This window comes from Vanessa tameamea, chromosome 25 (assembly GCF_037043105.1).
Source record: "Vanessa tameamea isolate UH-Manoa-2023 chromosome 25, ilVanTame1 primary haplotype, whole genome shotgun sequence".
Classification (NCBI taxonomy): domain Eukaryota; kingdom Metazoa; phylum Arthropoda; class Insecta; order Lepidoptera; family Nymphalidae; genus Vanessa; species Vanessa tameamea.
In genome coordinates, this window is record NC_087333.1 from 5065197 (window position 1) to 5088595 (window position 23399).

At 34.3% G+C, this 23399-nt stretch overlaps 2 protein-coding genes and 1 long non-coding RNA gene across 5 annotated transcripts in view; 2 read left to right on the plus strand and 1 right to left on the minus strand.

The window, feature by feature from the left end:
* Positions 1-23399, plus strand: part of LOC113396631 (calbindin-32) — a 176641-nt gene that overhangs the window by 126831 nt on the left and 26411 nt on the right. The window lies entirely within an intron of this gene.
* Positions 11775-12463, plus strand: LOC135194131 (uncharacterized). 2 transcript variants are annotated; one of them, XR_010309667.1, is made up of 2 exons: positions 11775-11855; positions 12291-12463. It is a non-coding gene; the product is annotated as an uncharacterized LOC135194131 (long non-coding RNA). The 2 variants fall into 2 exon arrangements; XR_010309668.1 differs by lacking the exon at positions 11775-11855 and adding an exon at positions 11906-12146.
* On the minus strand, positions 14532-16343 carry LOC135194129 (uncharacterized protein). Its single transcript, XM_064218956.1, has 3 exons — positions 16309-16343; positions 15029-15156; positions 14532-14795 (listed from the first exon to the last, which is right to left on the minus strand). Exons 2-3 carry the CDS (start codon positions 15154-15156, stop codon positions 14564-14566), a joined length of 360 nt encoding a protein of 119 aa, XP_064075026.1. The 5' UTR covers positions 16309-16343; the 3' UTR covers positions 14532-14563.

Below are 23399 nucleotides of genomic sequence, written 5' to 3' on the forward strand. Positions count from 1 at the left end.
TTTTTACCATAAACAGTAGAATAGTATAAACAATAGCAATACATTCAGATATATTTTTTAAGCGTAACATTTTTTTTACGAAATTAGTAGACTGGCAAATTAAATTAATTAACCAACTTGAATTAATGTCGGTTGGGCTTTTCACATGAAGTGGATATGTGGGACTCGCGGGTGCCCAGGACGACCACTAGTACACCGCAATACCCACTAAAAACCAGCGGTACCCTCTCCGTCGTTTCGGTGGGCGCCACAGGATCGCTTCCGCATGCTACCGTGATGTCAGTTGGGCCTGTAGTTAAAACGCTCACTCGCCCTTCAAACCGGAACACAATAATACTGAGTATTGTTGTTTGGCGGTTGAATATATGATTAGTGGGTCTACCACCACCCTAGCACCAAATAATTTTATTTTCATAACCTTAAGAATGTGGATATTATTCTGTTATTGATACCATTTCCCCTACTTTTTGCCCTGAAAGATATTCTATAATAATTTTTAGTAGGTATAATATGCATTTGGTAGTTTTTAGACCAAGATGCTGATGTTAGTTAAATTTGAAGTCTGTTATTGTTAAAAAATATATTTTCAAACTCTATTGAGGGGTGTGAAGGTTGAAGAAAACCCTTCTGTAATATATTTTTTATTTTAAAACTATTGATATAATTTCTCTTTTAAAGATAAAAATTTGAATTGAATTTAAAACGCTGTTTTTAATTTTTCCTCCATTAAATCCAAACCAATACACTCCTTCAACTGATCCCGAAAACCTGGAAACCAATTTCGTTGATATCTACGAAGTTTTTAGAAGATTAAAGTAAAACATATATATATTAACAGTTTGTAAATGTCCCACTGTTTAGCTACACTGGGCACTATTGGCCTTACTCTAAGTTTGAGGAGAAGATTTAGAGCTTACGCTACTATGCTGCTCCAAGACGGGCAGGTGGATGCACATTTAAGATGCAGGTTTCCTTGTGATGTTTTCCCCACAGCCGAAAACGACATTAAATATAAACACAAATAAAGCACATGGAATTTCAACGGTGCTTGCCTGGGCCTGAACCCGCAATTATTGGTTAAGATGCACGCGATCTAACCGGGCTGTCTCGGTTATAACGAAAAATAAAAATCATTGAATTCAGTATATTTATCCATAGCAGAATGTGTGTTATTATTTATTTATTGTCCCCAAACATTAATCGCGTAATTGTATCCGTATCCTCTAGCTGACTGCACTCTGATCGTAACGTTGTTGTATCCTATTCCACCACGGGTAATCCAGGCGGAAGCGAACTGCCTCGCTCCGACCTCGCTCGCGACGATAGACGATATGCGAGTCCTGGCGTTACCGCGGTATACGTAATCTTGGTACTGAATCGTATTCGCTCTAGGAGGCTTGTAGACGGAGGCTCTGAAATCAATAGTAAGGCAAAATAATTAGATACATTTTAAATGACTTATCGTATCTTATTTCCTATTTGCAATAATTGCTATGTTATAACAAAGAAACTACATTGACAAAGAATTCACGTGATACCGTTGTTCGAGATCTTGAATAATATATAATCTATGGTACTTGGTTAAGATTCGTAAAAAAAAAAAAGGATTGTCAACAAAGTATCTATCGGAACTTTAAAAAGTAGTTAAGTGCAATATTGTTGCGTTAAATAAATATATATTCGTCAAGAACTGGTTTTGGTACACAATTTAGCTGAGCTGTCAACAAATTGCATGGAATAAGTGAATCTATTCTTAAGTTTGCTTATCTTTATTTCTTCTTTCGGAATAAGGTATGCGATTCGATTTATAAAAGCTGTCACCGCGCAAAATATACACACACTCACACGTTTGTGAACAGATGCCCCTTTTCTGAGGACCAGTCGTTTAGTTTATTTATTTAAGATAAGCTATTTCATTAAGCAGTACAAAATCTAAAATTCTGGGTTAAATTTGAGGAAAATATCATACCTCTGCAACAGTCTGTCTCCCGGTCGAACGGAGCCGATGTTTATATTATTCCTGTTAACATTTGGCACTGTTGCAGCGTTGGAGATCACAGCCAGAGCTAATAATAATAGGGAGAGTACGCACTTCATCTGAAAAACAGATACTAAAAGTTAATTATTATTTTATTAAATAATAATTGTATATAAATTTGATGCCAATAATTGAATTATACCATTCAAAGAATACATTTCTCGAGTGAGATACGAAGTGAGTTCTTATAGAGTAGCATTGCTGTTCATGTATTATTTATAATAAAATAATAATGTTTTTAAAAAACAAAGAAATATATCACGTATAAAAATTGTCTAACTATCGCGGTTCATGAGATACAGCCCGTTGACAGACGGATAGACGGACGGAGAGCGGAGCCTTAGTAATAGGGTCCATTTTGCCCTTTGGGTACAGAACCCTATATCTTCCAAAAAAATGTAACTAATTTCGAACACAAGCTCAGTATAAATTATTATTATTAATACTTCGTATCGTACCTTGTATGTTTGTTTGTCCTTCAGTTGCTAACTTCACACTGACTCAGTGAATATGAAAAACACAACAAATACTCTCCTTATATATTGCTTAAGCACTTTGCTTGATTACATTTATCATTTTATCTTTAAGCTATGAATCAGACGAGGATTAAATCTAAATATGAAATATCTTTGAAATTAAAACAACCACTTTAGTGAGACACCTGAATATTATATGTCTGGATACTACTGAAAGGTCAAATTATAGACGAATTTAATTCTATGATAATAAAAAAACCAATCAATGATTAAATCAATTATTATTTACGATATGATCTTACAAACATTTGTCATAATATGACATCATTTTCTTCATTTATTGTAAAGGCAGGGTGACCATTGTGCCTGGTGGTAAGTCCCCATCGCCCTTAAACATTGGCACTATAAGAAATAATAATCACAATACATTATTTTATTTGGATTTGTCATGGGAAAAAGAAGTTCCTCCAACTGTAACTGTTCCATCTGCGTAGATACCAAATACTCATCAGATACTCTACCACCAAACAGCAGCACTTGGTATTGTTGTGTTGCGGTTTGAAGCGTGAGTGAGTCAGTGTAACTACAGGCACAAGGGACATAGCATCTTAGTTCCCAAGGCTAGTGGCACATTGGCGATGTGAGGAATGGTTAATATTTCTCACAGCCCCATTCTCTACGGGTGCTGGTGACCACTTACCATTAGGTGCCGCATTTGCTCGTCCGGCATATAACGTAAACCATAAAAATTTCTAGAAATTAATGAAATCTTACTATTATTATTATTATTTATACAAAATATGCAAAATATATTCACTAAAATAAATTGTAATTAGCAGCCCTCGATGACATCTTAGCTATTTTTAATTATTTATTTTATCATTAACTTTATCAACTTATAAAGGAATAATATTTCTCGGAAGCAAAGATATCATTTCCACAACCCTAATGATAAGATTATCCATTGTTAGCCAATACTGTTCAGTTAGTCTGTGTCTTAACATAGGGAACCTCTTGTTGGGGTATCTACAATGATGGCGCCGAGCTTTCTACGATCGGTGTGATGCCACTGAAGGTCCTTTAAAAATATTTTTGGGAGGAAGGGGAGATCGCCATAGCACTGCTTGCGTCAAGGAGCTGATGATACGAGTACATAAGACGGGGCTAACTCTTTAAGACAAACTTGAACTTCTACGTCGCGTACATACAGCTGATGATGATAGCCTGATTACTGATTTTTATAAATGATGACCAACATCATTTTAGAAATAACAAAATTTTGTTGGAGTCGATAGTTATGTTCTTCTTAGAATCTATTTTCCGAACCGATGGTAACTTTAAATTTAATTCAACAGTGTACCGTTTTTATGAGCCTCCTTGAATAAAGAATATTTTGATTTTATGCTGTAATTAAAATATTATAATAGTAAATAGTGGTAATTTTTTATTTACCAATTTTGAATTTGACTGAATTATCTTAAGAACTGCAATACAAAAGACTAAAAAAGAGAAAAAAGACTGTCTTTATTACATATTTATTAAATTTTTTTTAAATATTTTATTTGGGTTTTTTAATTTATAATTTAATAGATATCCGCGACTGTACTCGCGTTTTAAGGGCTGGTCGTGAGGTGATAGGCATACAAAGAAGTCAAGGTAATTGGACTTGTCCTTGGAGTTCATACAATTATTCATTAAATTCGAACAAACAGATAGATTGAACAACTAGCTCACTCGATCCTAAGGATGCTCCACAACGCTAATGTTTTACTAATAAAACTATTAGGTGCCACTGATAACCATATTTAATTTTCATCATTATATTATATTTCAGATATATTCTGTAAGTAGAAACTGGAAACTAGCCACAGAATAGTGTGTAATGTCAGAATGTTACATTCGACATTTCCTATAATAATTATAAAAAATCAACGTAAACTAGCGTAAGTCGGTTGTCAGCACTCTACTAGTGTTGTACGAAGTAAATATTTACAGAATTTCACTACCCTCTCCCTTACGGTTTACAAGGAGGCTCACATAAAAGTATTTAATAACATATACATTTCTCTGTTAAACTTCTATTAATATATTCTTTCTATTATCATATAAAAGTTCAAATTTGCCTAATAATTCTGTGGAATTCGCAAAATCTTTAATTTTCTTTGTTTCTTTTGTTGAACTGTCAGCCTCCTCGTTACCTGGTATGACAGTGTTATCACATGTGATATCATAATGATTGCAATGTCAATTCCAGACCCTTAAGAATAAATATTTTATAATAACACGTTTTCTCTATATGAAACGACGACAACACAGATCACACTTCAAATGCATTGGGGTTATAATAAGAATTATAACCTGGCTCTTGATAATTTAATGCATGTATGGCATCATAAAAAGGAACGTCATAATTGAAGAGCGTTCTTGGACGAAAGCTTGTACATATTCACATTTCAAGGAAATAACATTAGCAAAAGACTAACGACTGTATTGTACACAATAACAGACAAATTGCATCTTTTCAAGTAAATAATAACTGGGCCGAGCAAGAGCCGAGATGGCCCAGTGGTTAGAACGCGTGCATCTTAACCGATGATTTCGGGTTCAAACCCAGGCAGGCACCACTGAATTTTCATGTGCTTAATTTGTGTTTATAATTCATCTCGTGCTCGGCGGTGAAGGAAAACATCGTGAGGAAACCTGCATGTGTCTAATTTCAACGAAATTCTGCCACATGTGTATTCCACCAACTCGCATTGGAGCAGCGTGGTGGAATATGCTCCATACCTTCTCCTCAACGGGAGAGGAGGCCTTAGCCCAGCAGTGGGAAATTTACAGGCTGATTATGTAATAACTGGGCCTAATTGACCCAGTGGTGTGTCAAAAGTTGCGAGTGGGTGTTTTCTTAATATAGTTGAGTTTCAAATATAACTATGGAATTCGCATTATAGTAATTTGTCAGTTATTTATATTAATGTATTCGTTATCTGATATTCCTGGTAACTTATAATTTATAATTCAATTTTTATTAATTAGAGAACCTTTGAAAAAAATATAAACAAAATATTTTTATAATTTTTATTAGATCTAGATGATTTATTGTCCCCAAACATTAATCGCGTAATTGTATCCGTATCCTCTAGCTGACTGCACTCTGATCGTAACGTTGTTGTATCCTATTCCACCACGAGTAATCCAGGCGGAAGCGAACTGCCTCGCTCCGACCTCGCTCGCGACGATAGACGATATGCGAGTCCTGGCGTTACCGCGGTATACGTAATCTTGGTACTGAATCGTATTCGCTCTAGGAGGCTTGTAGACGGAGGCTCTGAAATCAATAGTAAGGCAAAATAATTAGATAAATTTTAAATGACTTATCGTATCTTATTTCCTATTTGCAATAATTGCTATGTTATAACAAAGAAACTACATTGACATAGAATTCACGTGATACCGTTGTTCGAGATCTTGAATAATATATAATCTATGGTACTTGGTAAAGATTCGTAAAAAAAAAAAAAGGATTGTCAACAAAGTATCTATCGGAACTTTAAAAAGTAGTTAAGTGCAATATTGTTGCGTTAAATAAATATATATTCGTCAAGAACTGGTTTAGGTACACAATTTAGCTGAGCTATCAACAAATTGCATGGAATAAGTGAATCTATTCTTAAGTTTGCTTATCTGTATTTCTTCTTTCGGAATAAGGTATGCGATTCGATTTATAAAAGCTGTCACCGCGCAAAATATACACACGCTCACACGTTTGTGAACAGATGCCCCTTTTCTGAGGACCAGTCGTTTAGTTTATTTAATTAAGATAAGCTATTTCATTAAGCAGTACAAAATCTAAAATTCTGGGTTAAATTTGAGGAAAATATCATACCTCTGCAACAGTCTGTCTCCCGGTCGAACGTAGCCGATGTTTATATTATTCCTGTTAACATTTGGCACTGTTGCAGCGTTGGAGATCACAGCCAGAGCTAATAATAATAGGGAGAGTACGCACTTCATCTGAAAAACAGATACTAAAAGTTAATTATTATTTTATTAAATAATAATTGTATATAAATTTGATGCCAATAATTTAATTATACCATTCAAAGAATACATTTCTCGAGTGAGATACGAAGTGAGTTCTTATAGAGTAGCATTGCTGTTCATGTATTATTTATAATAAAATAATAATGTTTTTAAAAAACAAAGAAATATATCACGTATAAAAATTGTCTAACTATCGCGGTTCATGAGATACAGCCCGTTGACGGACGGATAGACGGACGGAGAGCGGAGTCTTAATAATAGGGTCCATTTTGCCCTTTGGGTACGGAACCCTATATCTTCCAAAAAAATGTAACTAATTTCGAACACAAGCTCAGTATAAATTATTATTATTAATACTTCGTATCGTACCTTGTATGTTTGTTTGTCCTTCAGTTGCTAACTCGACACTGACTCAGTGAATATGAAAAACACAACAAATACTCTCCTTATATATTGCTTAAGCACTTTGCTTGATTACATTTATCATTTTATCTTTAAGCTATGAATCAGACGAGGATTAAATCTAAATATGAAATATCTTTGAAATTAAAACATCCACTTTAGTGAGACACCTGAATATTATATGTCTGGATACTACTGAAAGGTCAAATTATAGACGAATTTAATTCTATGATAATAAAAAAACCAATCAATGATTAAATCAATTATTATTTACAATATGATCTTACAAACATTTGTCATAATATGACATCATTTTCTTTATTTATTGTAAAGGCAGGGTGACCATTGTGCCTGGTGGTAAGTCCCCATCGCCCTTAAACATTGGCACTATAAGAAATAATAATCACAATACATTATTTTATTTGGATTTGTCATGGGAAAAAAAAGTTCCTCCAACTGTAACTGTTCCACCTGCGTAGATACCAAATACTCATCAGATACTCTACCACCAAACAGCAGCACTTGGTATTGTTGTGTTGCGGTTTGAAGCGTGAGTGAGTCAGTGTAACTACAGGCACAAGGGACATAGCATCTTAGTTCCCAAGGCTAGTGGCACATTGGCGATGTAAGGCATGGTTAATATTTCTCACCATAAAAAATCTAAACCATAAAAAATTCTAGAAATTAATGAAATCTTATTATTATTGTTTATACAAAATATGCAAAATATATTCACTAAAATAAATTGTAATTAGCAGCCCTCGATGACATCTTAGCTATTTTTAATTATTTATTTTATCATTAACTTTATCAACTTATAAAGGAATAATATTTCTCGGAAGCAAAGATACCATTTCCACAACCCTAATGATAAGATTATCCATTGTTAGCCAATACTGTTCAGTCACTCTGTGTCTTAACATAGGGATCCGAAAACTAGGGAACCTCTTGTTGGGGTATCTACAATGATGGCGCCGAGCTTTCTACGATCGGTGTGATGCCACTGAAGGTTCTTTAAAAATATTTTTGAGGGGGAAGGGGAGATCGCCATAGCACTGCTTGCGTCAAGGAGCTTATGATACAAAAGACGGGGCTAACTCTTTAAGACAAACTTGAACTTCTACGTCGCGTACATACAGCTGATGATTATAGCCTGATTACTGTGTGATACACCACTACAGGCGTTTACATTATACATTTTAAATAACAATAAAAAAAAAACAAAAATGTGAAAGAACTAAAAATATTAATAAATTACTCCAAATTAAAAAGAAATAGAAATATAACAAAAAAAAAATATTTATCTTGACACTAATTGAGCAAAGAGACTATTTTTTTCTTAAAACTATGGCTGTTATGACTGTATATATCTGTTCTTTTAATAAAACCAATCATTTTCAAGCATTTTTTAACTATTATATCTATGTGATTTTTTAATTGTATTCTTTTATCTATAATTACACCTAAGTCTCGTATCTGTTCAACCTCGGATAGTAATTGATTATCTATGTAGTAAGTCGATGGTATGAAGTTTTTCTTTTTTTTAATAAATTTAATGTGCTGACATTTATTAATATTTAGTACCATTTTATTATGATTACACCAAGTTTGCACAGAACTCAAATCTCGCTGAAGCAGTACTGTATCATCAACAGTTTCAATGGACCTATACAACTTTAGATCATCAGCAAATATTAAACACTCACTGTGATTTATGTAGTCCGTGATGTCATTTATAAAAAACAGAAAAACTATAGGACCAAGATGGGAACCTTGCGGAACGCCCGAATATGCAGTATAAGTCTGTGAAATATAACCATTAACTACTACTTGTTGCAGTCTGTCTTTTAAGTAAAATTCTAACCATCGCAGTAGCTCCATAATATTTTAGCTTGCGTAATAAAATATAGTGATCAACTTTGTCAGTGTAAATGGAGTCTACCTGAATACCGCTATCCACGCATTTGGAGATATCTGTAACAAAACTTACTAGATTGCTAATTGTTGACTTATTTTTACAGAAACCGTGTTGTTTTGTTGAGATAACATTTGAGCTATATTTTGATAATGATTGACAAATAATAAATTCAAATACTTTAGCAAAATGATTTAGTATGGATATCGGTCTGTAATTGTCGACTAAGTCTCTATCGCCTTTTTTATAAATAGGAATAACATTAGCTATTTTCCATACTGACGGAAATACCCCGGTCTAAAATGAAGTTTCAAAAATTAATTTTAGTGGCAAAGTTAGATTGTTGTGAGTTTTTTTAATGAATATGGAACGTGTCCCATCGGGGCCAGCTCCTTTACTAGGATCGATTAATTTTAAAATTTTATTAATGGAACGTTCACTAAAGTATACAGAACTTAGAGAAAATTGGGGGTATTATGTGAAGAAAATATGTTGGTATTGTAGATACTCTTATCTTGAGTAAAAATAGATTCAAATTTAAATTTAATAAGATTACAAATTTCTTCGCCAGTTTTAGCAATCTTTTTGCAATCAGACTTCCTCATTACCTTTGGAATATTAGAAGAGCTCCCACGAGTAGTTTTAATAAAAGACCAAAATTTTTTCGGATTTTTAGTGACGGCTACTTCAATACCTTCCCTATAACTAGTGTAACACCAATTTGTAACTCTTGTAATACGGGAATTTAACATTTGGAGTTGTAAGGCATCTCAACTAAATCATAGTTAGCTTTTCAATTATGTTAAAATTATGAGTGGCAAAAGGTTTTTCAGTCGACATACAAGGTTCGAAAAATTTTAAATGAATTTCCAAAAGTGGACGATGCGGGTCAACCCTTGTTAGTATGTGTGGGCTATTATTAACCGTGATACCTGAGAAATTTCCGAAAACTAAATCTAGAGTTCTATTGTTGCTATTCTTAACATTACTGTATTGTAATAAATTATTTAAAGACATGAAATCTTCTAAAATATATCCTAAATTTTTGGTATCATTATCAGGTAAGTAATCTTATCTAGAATTCTTGAAATCTTGGAATCTTGGAAGTCCCAAATTATTATCCTCATACTTAAACCAGAAAAAAGTCCTTTAGATCCCAATTCTTATAGACCCATTGCTTCATCATCTACATTAGTGAAAGTTACTGAACATCTCCTGAAAAACCGTTTGGAATGGATAATGGAAAGCAGGAATATTCTCTCGCCCTCTCAATTCGAAAGGGTTTGAGTACTCTTGATAGTCTCAGCATTTTCACGACAGACATTCGAATAGCCTTCTCTAACGGAGAGCACCTTGTGGGTGTTTTTCTAGATACTTCTTCGGCATATGATAATGTTCTTTTTCCGGTACTCAGGCAGAAGCTGCAACAGCTGAGTATCCCTCCGAGGATTACTTATTTCATATGTAATCTGCTATTTTGCAGAGCAATTGCCGTTAAACATTAAAATTGTATTCTCCCCCCCAGATTTGTCTGGAAAGGTCTCCCGCAAGGTTCAGTCATCAGCCCTCTGCTTTACAGCATTTATACCCATGATCTCGATTTGTCTGTTAATAACTTTTGTAACATTCTTCAATATGCTGATGACATTTTTTTATATTTTAAATCTTCGTCTGTTCAAAATTTAACTTTTCGATTAAATTCTGCTTTGCATTATCTTGACCTATGGCTCTCTGACCATGGCTTATCTTTATCAATAGATAAGACTCAGGCAGTTATTTTCACTCGAAAAAGATTAATTCCTGTCTTCGACTTGTTTTGTGGGGATCAGCGTATCAACTTTGTCAACAAGACGAAATTTCTAGGCATAATACTCGATAAAAAACTGAACGGAATTTGTCACTCTGAGCATATTATCAAGAAATGTGAAAAGGCCATTAACGTCCTTAGAGCAGTCTCAGGAGTCTGGTGGGGAGCTCACCCCTATTCTCTTAAACTACTGTACAATGCAATAGTTCTATATTATAGCATTTACACTATGGACTGTTTGTCTTAGAACCACTAAATAAATCCGTAGCTGAAAAACTTAATAAAATTCAATACAAATGCCTCAGAATAATTATTGGAGCTATGAAAACTACTCCCACTAACGCTCTGCAAGTTGAATGTGTTGATCCTCCACCTCAACTGAGAAGACAATTTTGATGCGACCGTTTTGTGGTAAAATCTTTACAGTTATCCTCTCATCCCCTCTGGTCCCGTTTAAGCGAATCGTCCCAACTCTGCGTTCGCTCGAAAAGTCCATCCTTATTATTAGACAGTTTTTTAAAATTTACGAAACTCCCACATCCTACCTTAAGGTTCCACTCAAATCCTCTTTTTTCCACTCCATTTAGAGCTCTAGTCTTTAATACATCAATTATTACAGATCTTAGTCTTATTAAAGGGGCCCCTGATGCACACTCCAAATTTCAAAGATTTTTTCATAAAAATTGGTCAAATCATTTACTTATATTTACTGATGCCTCTAAACGATCCCCTGAAAGCTGTGTCGGCTCAGCCTGTTGGATCTTCGAATTCAAAATTGTCCTTCAATTTAAATCCCCTCCTGAAACGCCCATCTTTTCCGGTGAAGCGATTGCAATTTTGGAAGCCATCCTTTTTGCCCACTCCCATGACCTTAGACATACGGTAATTCTGACGGACTCTTTAAGTTGTCTGTTGGCAAGTTTTTTATCATCCTTAAGATCAGAGAGTAATTGTTTTCCTGTCACCAAAAAGGGGTAGAAATATCACTCGTCTGGATACCAGGACATTCTGGTATAACCGGTAATGATGCCGCAGACTCATTCGCTAGAGCTGCTATAACAACCAGCTCTCTAGATCACTTTAAAAATTCAACTCAGGCCTTGTGTGCTCTAGCGAAAACTCATCTGGATAAATCCTGGAACTCTGTTTGGAAAGTTTCATCAAAATCTAAAGGTAGATTCTACGCATCTCTACAACCAGATATTCCAAGGCGACCTTGGTTTTCTCTTCACAGGCAAGCTAATCGTTGGATCTGCCGACTATCTGCCGACTACGCCTTGGACATGCATGTACTCCCATACATCTTTGTAAAATTAGAGTCAGAAATCACTCTTTGTGTGAATGTGGGCTAGACGAAGGTTCCTTATCCTATATACTGTTTTCTTGTCCCAAACTCCTCCATCCCGTATACGACGTTCTCCCTCCAAAAGTCCCTCGCCCTATTAATGTTGAATGTTTGTTAATGTTTGTGTTCAGTCCACTTTGTAAATTTTTATGTAAATATATTGAGCGTAATAAAATTAAGTTGTAAATTATTATGATTGTTCTTATATGTTATCTTAATAATAATTTATGTTTATCTAATTATTTATTATTGTGTTGTTTTAGGTTATGGGTTAACAGAAAGTCTACTACTATTATGCCTTCAAAATTGTATTAAGCCTGTAATCTCGACCGCACCGTTCAATCTCCATCGTGTCTTCTCCATCGCACGTGACATTGGCGAAATAATCTGTGCCCTCTTGGCACAAATAAAAGCCAGAATAAAAAAAAAAAGAAAACTTAACTGAATCGATGTAAAAGATATAATCTGACCAAATTATATACATCTTCAGAATAATTATGGTCTTGTTTATAAATTAAATCTACTCAATTAATTCATCTTCAGATACAACCATTACGGGTGTTTTAGCAAAAACCGTGACCTCATCAATTACATTTAGGGTTGCCAAAGAATCGAGATTCCTCTAGATTCCGCCGCCATTATACATAATACCCAGACTCCCGACAAAACACAAAATCTCCTGACAAAATATTTTAAACAAAATAATTTAAAATTGCCGCGCGCTTTCACGTTGCGACACGGTTACGGAAAGCTTAACTTTGATGTAAATTGTTTGAATTGTACACCTTTTATGAATACTAAAGTACGGACATCCTCCAAATTTGTCAATTTGTAGTATAAGTGTACTTATGTGTAGTCTACTTTTTAAAAAAATCAACGTTTTAATTCAAGTAGATATTTATTCCGTCTGATAACAAACCCAAAATCGCAAAGATAATAATTTAATATTATTTGTCGAGATATTTTAGTCTTCAGATCTATTTTTTTCTAAGAGAAATCAAAATCCGTTACTTGGAATATGCCTTAACCTATATGCTAGTACTACATCATTTATATTTCAGATATATTCTGAAAGTAGAAACTGGAAACTAGCCACAGAATAGTGTGTAATGTCAGAATGTTACATTCGACATTTCCTATAATAATTATAAAAAATCAACGTAAACTAGCGTAAGTCGGTTGTCAGCACTCTACTAGTGTTGTACGAAGTAAATATTTACAGAATTTTACTACCCTCTCCCTTACGATTTATAAGGAGGCTCACATAAAAGTATATAATGACATATACATTTCTCTGTTAAACTTCTATTAATATATTCTTTCTATTATCATATAAAAGTTCAAATTTGCCTAATAATTCTGTGGAATTCGCAAAATCTTTAATTTTCTTTGTTTCTTTTGTTGAACTGTCAGCCTCTTCGTTACCTGGTATGACAGTGTTATCACATATGATATCATAATGATTGCGAAATGAAACGACAACAACACAGATCACACTTCAAATGCATTCAAATTGGGGTTATAATAAGAATTATAACATGGCTCTTGATAATTTAATGTATGTATGGCATCATAAAAAGGAACGTAATAATTGAAGAGCGTTCTTGGACAAAAGCTTGTACATATTCACATTTCATGGAAATAACATTAGCAAAAGACTAACGACTGTATTGTACACAATAACAGACAAATTGCATCTTTTCAAGTAAATAATTACTACATAAATATTATGATCTATTGCAATCGACCTTCTTTCATCAAAGCTTTAGATAAAATCATGTGAATCGGTGATTTCTTGGAAAGGAAAAATAAATCGTATTTAAACATGAGTCAAGTTTCTTACAAAATCATTCAAAACATGTACCATTTAATCACAAGGAAAAAACGTTTCTTAGTAAGGTAATTTTTATTCATCTAATATTTTTACAGTAAGCGTTCCACAGGGATCAAATACAGGACCTTCAAACTTTATTACATTGAGAAATGACTTGGCCAATGATAATTCAATTGATATTTTGTACTATTGTAAATTCCTATTTTATGGTAATGCTATAAACAATATACCTTAGTCACTAAGACGTTATGTCCCTTTTGCCCTGTAATGCAGCAATACGATGTATTGGTATTAGACGATAAAATAAGTTGCGAGTGAGTGTGTGTGTGGATTCTTCCTGCTTGGCTGTGGGTCGAGGCCGGGTACGAGCCTCGAGGTATACCTCCTTGCCCGGGCTTCTCCTAAACGGTAGCTGCTGCTCCCGTGTCAATGAACTTTGACCCAGTGTATTAGGGCCTAATTGACCCAGTGGTGTGTCAAAAGTTGCGAGTGGGTGTTTAACAATAGTGTTTTTTTAATAGAGTTGTGTTTTAAATATAACTATGGAATTCGCATTATAGTAATTTGTCAGTTATTTAAATTAATGTATTCGTTATCTGATATTCCTGGTAACTAAATTTATAATTCAATTTTTATTAATTAGAGGCCTTTGAAAAAAATATAAACACAATATTTTTATAATTTTTATTAGATCTAAATGATTTATTGTCCCCAAACATCAATAACGTAATTGTATCCGTATCCTCTAGCTGACTGCACTCTGATCGTAACGTTGTTGTATCCTATTCCACCACGGGTAATCCAGGCGGAAGCGAACTGCCTCGCTCCGACCTCGGTCGCGACGATAGACGATATGCGAGTCCTGGCGTTACCGCGGTATACGTAATCTTGGTACTGAATCGTATTCGCTCTAGGAGGCTGGTAGACGGAGACTCTGAAATCAATAGTAAGGCAAAATCATATTTTACAATCAATTTTAAATGTGTTGTTCACTAAAATCACGAATAATTCGATTATTACCAATATAAACAATTTCAAACTATTCACCTGCGTGTGGATTAGGTAAAACAAACAATAACCGCAATAATCACATAAAATATATATGTATGTTTTTTGTATGTCGTTGCCATTGTATTCAAAACTTGGATGAATAAGAGAAAAAAATACCTTTGCAGTAGTCTGTCTCCTGGTCGGACGTAACCAATGTTTATATTATTTCTAATCGCATTTGGTACTACTGCAGCGTCGGAGAACACAGCCAGAGCCAACAACAACAGAGGGAGAACAAACTTCATCTAAAAAAACAAACGCCCGTTAAAATTTTATTTTTTTGTCAAACAATTAATAACATCTTTAATGATTTATAAATTAATATATATTATTATTAGTGGGAGCCGAGATGGCCCAGTGGTTAGAACACGTGCATCTGATCATGATTTCGGGTTCAAACCCACACAAGCACCACTGAATTTTCATGTGCTTAATTTGTATTCATAATTCATCTCGTGCTCAGCAGTGAAGGAAAACATCGTGAGTAAACCTGCCACCACATATGTATTCTACCGACCCACATTGGAGCAGCATGGTGGAATATGCTTCAAACCTTCTCCTCCAAGGGAGAGGAGGCCCGAGTCCAGCCGTGGGAAATTTACAGGCTGCTAATGTAAATAATTACCTATTCGATTTGCTTATTACTTATTTTGACATAATTCAAAGTAATAATTAAAAACTTGTATCGAACTGCTTGAACGTAAATATATTTAAAAACATCGAGAGTTATTTTAATTATTACACATTATGATTCATATGTAAATCAATGTACGTTCATTCAATCAATAGTTCCAAGAAAACTAAATATAAAACAAGATAATCAACGACATCGTTTCTGTCTTCTAGAGATAACGAAGTATTCATCTTATTATTAAACTTGAATTTTAAACACGATACTTCGCACATTTTAATCTCTTCAAACGTTCCTTACGTTTCGCTGAATCAGATAAAATCAATTATCAATTCAACGAGCCTTTGATATCCAGAAATAAAGGAACCGAATTTAAAATTTGATTTTCGATTGTCATTCTTAAATATATATCATATTATAACAACGATGATTTCCTCATAACTGACTTCGGATTCTCAAGAGAGGCTAGCCAAGTTCGCGGGACATATAATAGGAGCGAACTGCGTGCGCAAACACAAGTTCACTCTTATAATCCGAAAGCAAATCCAATATAACTGGAAAAAGTTCAGGGGGACTAACGGCTTTACGTCCTTTTCCAGGCACGGGAGGTCAAACACTGACAAATTCTAAACTTTGGCCTGCTACTGAGAATTTATGGACAATTAACTCTACTTTTCAATGGACCGACTCGAGAACTATTAGCCCAACGCAGGAATAATCAATAAAAATATAATAATAATAATAATTAATTGTTGTTATATCTCACCTTGATTATCTGTAAACACTACAGTATCTAACTTCGACTTTAGACACCTGAACACAATATGCTCTGATACTATCAAGGGATCCTTGTAGATAAGATATCATTTCCACAACTCTAATGATAAGATTATCCATTTTTAACCAATACTATTCAGTTACTATGTGTCTTAACATAGGCATCCGAAAACTAGGGAACCTCGTGTTGGGGTATCTATAATGATGCGCCAAGCTTTCTACGATCGGTGTGATGCCACTGAAGGTCCTTTAAAAATATTTTTGGGGGGAAGGGGAGATCGCCATAGCACTGCTTGCGTCAAGGAGCTGATGATACGAGTACATAAGACGGGGCTAACTCTTTAAGACAAACTTGAACTTCTACGTCGCGTCCATACAGCTGATCATTATAGCCTGATTACTGATTTTTATGAATGATGAACAACATCAGTTTAGAAAAAACAAAATTTTGTTGGAGTCGATAGCTATGTTCTTCCCTTCTCGGTAGAATCTATTTTCCGAACCGATGGTAACTTTAAATTTAATTCAACAATGTAACGTTTTTATGAGCCTCCTTGAATAAAGAATATTTTGATTTTATGCTGTAATTAAAATATTATAATAGTAAATAGTAGTATTTTTTTATTTACACAAGAAATATATACATTAAGGCCTTATTCATACTACAAATAAAAATTAAAAAATAGCTGTACAAATCATGAGCGCGTGAAATTATGACGTTTGACGTTTGTACAAATAGCTCTTTGCTCCTTGGCCCATCAACATTCAGTTCCTTACTTACTGCAATAATATATATATATATATGACTATTTTCGTGTAGTACTCGGAGGAACTATATCTTCCGAACCCTTTAATTGGTCTCCTATAACAGCTCGGTCTCCCGTGATTCTCCTTTTATAACAAATTACATAAAAGTCGTACGTAGTTAGTCATCAGGCGTTTGGAATAGAAATGTGGATCAGTTGATTGGCCGTGGAGGAGCCACAGACAGACAGACCGTAGATCCATCACGCTGAGGTAGCAAAAGAGTTGTTCTCCGTTCCTACATACATCCCATCTAACCGTAGTCCTTCTAAGTCCACCCCCTGTCCTAGTAAATCATACAGACAAACCATTGTCCGCGCTCCCCCACCTAGACTTCCTTAAGGGAAGGGTTATGATAAGCATGCCCATCAAACCATAGTGGGCAATTGCCGCTCCTCGTCTCCTAATGGTTGTGCCTTAAATGCTGATAACCCGTTCCCTCCTAATAATAATCCTAACTTATTGGAATTACTTACCAAAATCCTCCTAAATATCCTTAGCACATGCAATGAAATCCCTTTACCGTCCAACGTTGCCAATGACTTAAATCAATTATTTAACATCCTCAACAATGGCCCCAATCAGATTCCTTCAATGGAATTGCAAAAGCGTCCGTCCTAAGAAACCTGAACTCCTCTCACTTATTAATTTGTATAAACCTGTCATTATTGCCATCTCCGAGACATGGTTGATTCCCGGTTCTCGATTTCGAATTCTGTGTTTCTCCTGTTTAAAGGATTACAGAAGTGATGGGTATGCAGGTAGTGCCATCTTGGTCAGGCACTCCATTCCCTTCTCCCAAATTCCCTTACCTCCTTTTAGCCATCACATTAATGCTGTGGCTATCAAAGCCTTCAACATTTCCTTCTTATCTATTTACATCCCCCGTCCTAACCCTTCACTTGCTCCTGAAGTACACTCCATTTTATCTTCCCTGTCAAGCCCCGTTCTTGTTATGGGGGATTTTAATGCCCACCATACATTATGGGGTTCCTATTTCTGTGATGGATTTGCTCCCTTGTTGGTGGACATTGCTGATGATGTAAATTTTTGCATTCTCAATGATGGTTCGCCAACTCGTAGAGTTTATCCTAATCAGAATCCTAATTCTGCTGTTGATTTATCCCTAGCATCACCTTCCCTATCCTCCCAAATATCTTGGAATATCCTTCCATCGACATTTGGAAGTGACGATTTCCCTATCTTTCTTTCATTAAACAACAGATCCATTGCTCCCTCCAAATCATCCCCTCTTTTAAAATACAGGCTTAAAATGGCTAACTGGTTAGCATATTCTAACTCTGTTGATGTCATGTTAAGCTCCCTCCCTGATTTTGTGAATGGTGAAAATGCTGTTGCATACTACGAACTTTTTCTTAGTGTTATCAAATCCTCCGCCGATTCCCATTTTCCACAAAAAAATAATAATAAAAAAAATTGTTTATCTCTGCCTTAGTGCGATGAAGATTGTAATGCCTTAGTCCAACAGAGATCTAAAGCCGAAGAGTCATATAATGTATCTATGACTACAGAGAATTTCATCAAATATCAGCGTATAGATGCCAAAATTAAAAATCTAATTTCTAAAAAGAAAAAACAGGGCTGGACCAATTTCTGTGAATCCCTTAGTCCTCGATCTCCCCCTCAAGCAGTTTGGAGAAATCTTAAGAGATTTCGCCGCTCCCTTAATTCCGAAAATCCAAACGCCTATAATCCATCCGTATGGCTAATGATTTTACTATCAAACTTGCACCCCCCTTTGTACCATGCCAGGACAGTTTTATAACATTTACTCCAACATCTGTCCCAGATGATATGGATAGTCCGTTTACTCTCTCAGAGCTACACACAGCTCTGAACGGACTTAAGGACTCGTCGCCAGGGGAAGATGGCATGCCCTACTCTTTTATTATAAACCTCAGTGATAAAGCTAAATGCGTCTATTTGAATATAATTAACCCTTTTTTCTTAGCAAGAATCGTCCCGGAATTTTATTTATTTATTTATTTATAGATTTTCGAAACACCATCGACATATTCACAAATTTTTAAGAAAAAGTAGGAAATAAATTCATTTACGGTGTGATACACCACTACAGGCGTTTACATTATACATTTTAAATAACAAAAAAAAAAAAACAAAACACTACACTCCTACGTTAATATATCTTTAAAATAAAAACAAAAATGTGAAAGAACTAAAAATAATAATAAATTACTCCAAATTAAAAAGAAATAGAAATATAACAAAAAAATATATATATCTTGACACTAATTGAGCAAAGAGTCTATTTTTTTCTTAAAACTGTGGCTGTTATGACTGTATATATCAATGTCATGAGAGGCGATACCATTGTAATTACTCATATATCGGATCGTAGGCGAAAACTTCCCTACATTTGTACGGAATCCAGGAATAGCGAAGGTGTTTTGAATTGGGTGATGCGGAATCGTTCTTGGGACATTTATATAAATTTGAGGAAGTAACTTTTGCGAGTCTATTGAACCATGGATTAATTTATGCAGAAACATTAAGTCATGATCGGACCTACGCTTCTCCAATGTAGCAAGTTTGAAGTGTTTCAATCGTGTATAATAGTCTGCATGATATGGACAGCTTCTATCTTTATATGCCAAAAACTTTGTAAATACTTTTTGAATTCTTTCTAGTAGAGTAACGTGATATTTATAAGTAGGATTCCATACAGGTGAAGCATATTCAATAATACTACGGCTTAGTGAAGAATATAAAGTTAGAACGGCATTTATGTTTTTAAAATCGTGACATGTTCTTTTAATAAAACCAATCATTTTCAAGCATTTTTTAACTATTGTATCTATGTGATTTTTTAATTGTATTCTTTTATCTATAATTACACCTAAGTCTCGTATCTGTTCAACCTCGGATAGTAATTGATTATCTATGTAGTAAGCCGATGGTATGAAGTTTTCCTTTTTTTTAGTAAATTTAATATGCTGACATTTATTAATATTTAGTACCATTTTATTATGATTACACCAAGTTTGCACAGAACTCAAATCTCGCTGAAGCAGTACTGTATCATCAACAGTTTCAATGGACCTATACAACTTTAGATCATCAACAAATATTAAACACTCACTGTGATTTATGTAGTCCGTGATGTCATTTATAAAAAAGAGAAAAAGTATAGGACCAAGATGGGAACCTTGCGGAACGCCCGAATATGCAGTATAAGTCTGTGAAATATAACCATTAACTACTACTTGTTGCAGTCTGTCTTTTAAGTAAAATTCTAACCATCGCAGTAGCTCCCCATGTATTCCATAATATTTTAGCTTGCGTAATAAAATATAGTGATCAACTTTGTCAGTGTAAATGGAGTCTACCTGAATACCGCTATCCACGCATTTGAAGATATCTGTAACAAAACTTACTAGATTGCTAAGTGTTGACTTATTTTTACAGAAACCGTGTTGTTTTGTTGAGATAACATTTGAGCTATATTTTGATAATGATTGACAAATAATAAATTCAAATACTTTAGCAAAATGATTTAGTATGGATATCGGTCTGTTATTGTCGACTAAGTCTCTATCGCCTTTTTTATAAATAGGAATAACATTAGCTATTTTCCATACTGATGGAAATACCCCGGTCTAAAATGAAGTTTCAAAAATTAATTTTAGTGGCAAAGTTAGATTGTTAGAAGTGGTTAGAACACGTGCATCTGATCATGACTTCGGGTTCAAACCCACGCAAGCACCACTGAATTTTCATGTGCTTAATTTGTGTTTATAATTCATCTCGTGCTCAGCGGGGAAGGAAAACATCGTGAGTAAACCTGCCACCACATGTGTATTCCACCAACCCACATTGGAGCAGCGTGGTGGAATATGCTCCAAACCTTCTCCTCAAAGGGAGAGGAAGCCTTAGCCCAGCAGTGGGAAATTTACAGGCCGCTAATGTAAATAATTACATATTCGATTTGCTTATTACTTATTTTGACATAATTCAAAGTAATAATTAAAAACTTGTATCGAACTGCTTGAACGTAAATATATTTAAAAACATCGAGAGTTATTTTAATTATTACACATTCTGATTCACATGTAAATCAATGTACGTTCATTCAATCAATAGATCCAAGAAAACTGTCTTCTAGAGGTAACGAAGTATTCATCTTATTATTAAACTTGAATTTTAAACAGGATACTTCGCACATTTTAATCTCTTCAAAACGAGTATCCTTACAGATAAAATCAATTATCAATTCAACGAGCCTTTGATATCCAGAAATAAAGGAACCGAATTTAAAATTTGATTTTCGATTGTCATTCTTAAATATATATCATATTATAACAACGATGATTTCCTCATAACTGACTTTGGATTCTCAAGAGAGGCTAGCCAAGTTCGCGGGACATATAATAGGAGCAAACTGCGTGCGCAAACACAAGTTCACTCTTATAATCCGAAAGCAAATCCAATATAACTGGAAAAAGTTCAGGGGGACTAACGGCTTTACGTCCTTTTCGAGACACGGGAGGTCAAACACTGACAAATTCTAAACTTTGGCCTGCTACTGAGATTTTATCGACAAATAACTCAACTTTTCAATGGCTCGACTCGAGAACTTTTAGACCAACGCAGGAATAATCAATAAAAATATAATAATAATTATAATTAATTGTTGTTATATCTCACCTTGATTATCTATAAACACTTCAGTAATTAACTTGAACACAATATGCTCTGATACTATCAAGGGATCCTTGTAGATAGATAGGGATTAATTGACTGATTAAAAAAATGACGCTTTCATGACGAAATCATATCATTTTACAAATATGCCTTTAAATTGAATACGGTTTATTATATTTTCCATGTTGCAATAATTGTCACTTGCACTGTAAGTCTCATTAAAAATATTATTCATATAAATATGGCCGACACAGTACGCTCGGTATTTGTAACTTGGAAAGGAATGGTGATAGATTTTATTATTAAAGAAAATAAATTTTATAAAAATTGGAGGAAAGATAATAAAAATAGAGTTTAATTATTATAATCAATTCATTTTACATTTTATTTATATATATAGTAAAAAGGACATATAGAATTCGCGTCACGTCACAAGCAGAACACGTCGGAAAAAGAACAAAAGAGGATTATGGTGGCATTAGAAAGCGTTATACCGTTTACTGTTACGGAATACGAGTCGATCTGGTCCCAAGGCGCGCAATAGATTTCACACCCAGCCTGGCACCAATTTTTTGACAAACTTTTGGTGAATTAATTACTTACACTTAACAAGAACTCCTTCAGTCGGTTTGGTCAGTTTTTTGATAGGTCAACTCAATAAAAAGTTATTAAGTTTAACTGTCAAAATACTAAGATGCAGTTCGACGTTTAAAAATTGGTAGTGTTGAGACTTTTCTCGCAAAGCATATAACACCGTTGAATCAGCGCTCGAATTCTTTTCGACTGATATTCTATGTGGGTAGTTCTGTTATACTCAAAAATAATTATTTATAACACTTTTAACTTTAATCTTTTGAAAGAAAAAATTGCGAATAATTCTAGCTTGAAATTTTTTGGGTATAATCAAATAATGAATATATGCGATAATGTTACATGTGTACGCAAAAATATAAATTATTTTTCCAGAAATAGTGACGCGTACGTGTAAACAGTGGAAACAAGCATAAACTTGTAACTTCTATCACCCGATCAAATAGGCTCAGTAACTACTTTGTGAGACGATGTACACGGTTTTACAACAGGATCAAAAATACATTCAATATAATATTTTTAAGGATCGTTAAGGTACGTTTCGAATATTACGAACTTGTTTACACCTTTAAAGACGTATCACTTTGTATGTTACCCAAGTCAGATAGTAATTGTAAGTGCTTAGTGATAAGATGATGGTGTAACTTTTCCAATAAATAAAAAAAATAAAAAAATAAACTAGTATATTTTTTAATGTTCAGGTGATTTCAAATAATGGTATAAGGTATCATTGTGTGAAGTGTAGAATTGTAAAATTAAAGAACGTCATAAGGGTCTGTCTTAACCCCAAGGCGCGCCATTAGAGTTTTCACAGGAGTGAATAAGAACGGTTAGTGATTACAGTATTTTAATTTTAAGAAAGGATTAAATGCACAAAACAAAATAAATAAAACATAATTTATTTTAACAGCTACATACATAAATTCCAAGCCGCAATACTTAGTATTATTGTGTTTCGGTTTGAAGGATGACTGAGGCAGTATAAAAGGCACAAGGGACATA

What these genes read in the sequence shown, in the direction of transcription:
- LOC135194129 (XM_064218956.1), bottom strand. Translation starts at nt 15,156, where the DNA reads ATGAAGTTTGTTCTCCCTCTGTTGTTGTTGGCTCTGGCTGTGTTCTCC. An exon ending in GGAGACAGACTACTGCAAAG is followed by an intron (nt 14,796 to 15,028) that starts GTATTTTTTTCT and finishes TATTGATTTCAG; the next exon opens with AGTCTCCGTCTACCAGCCTC.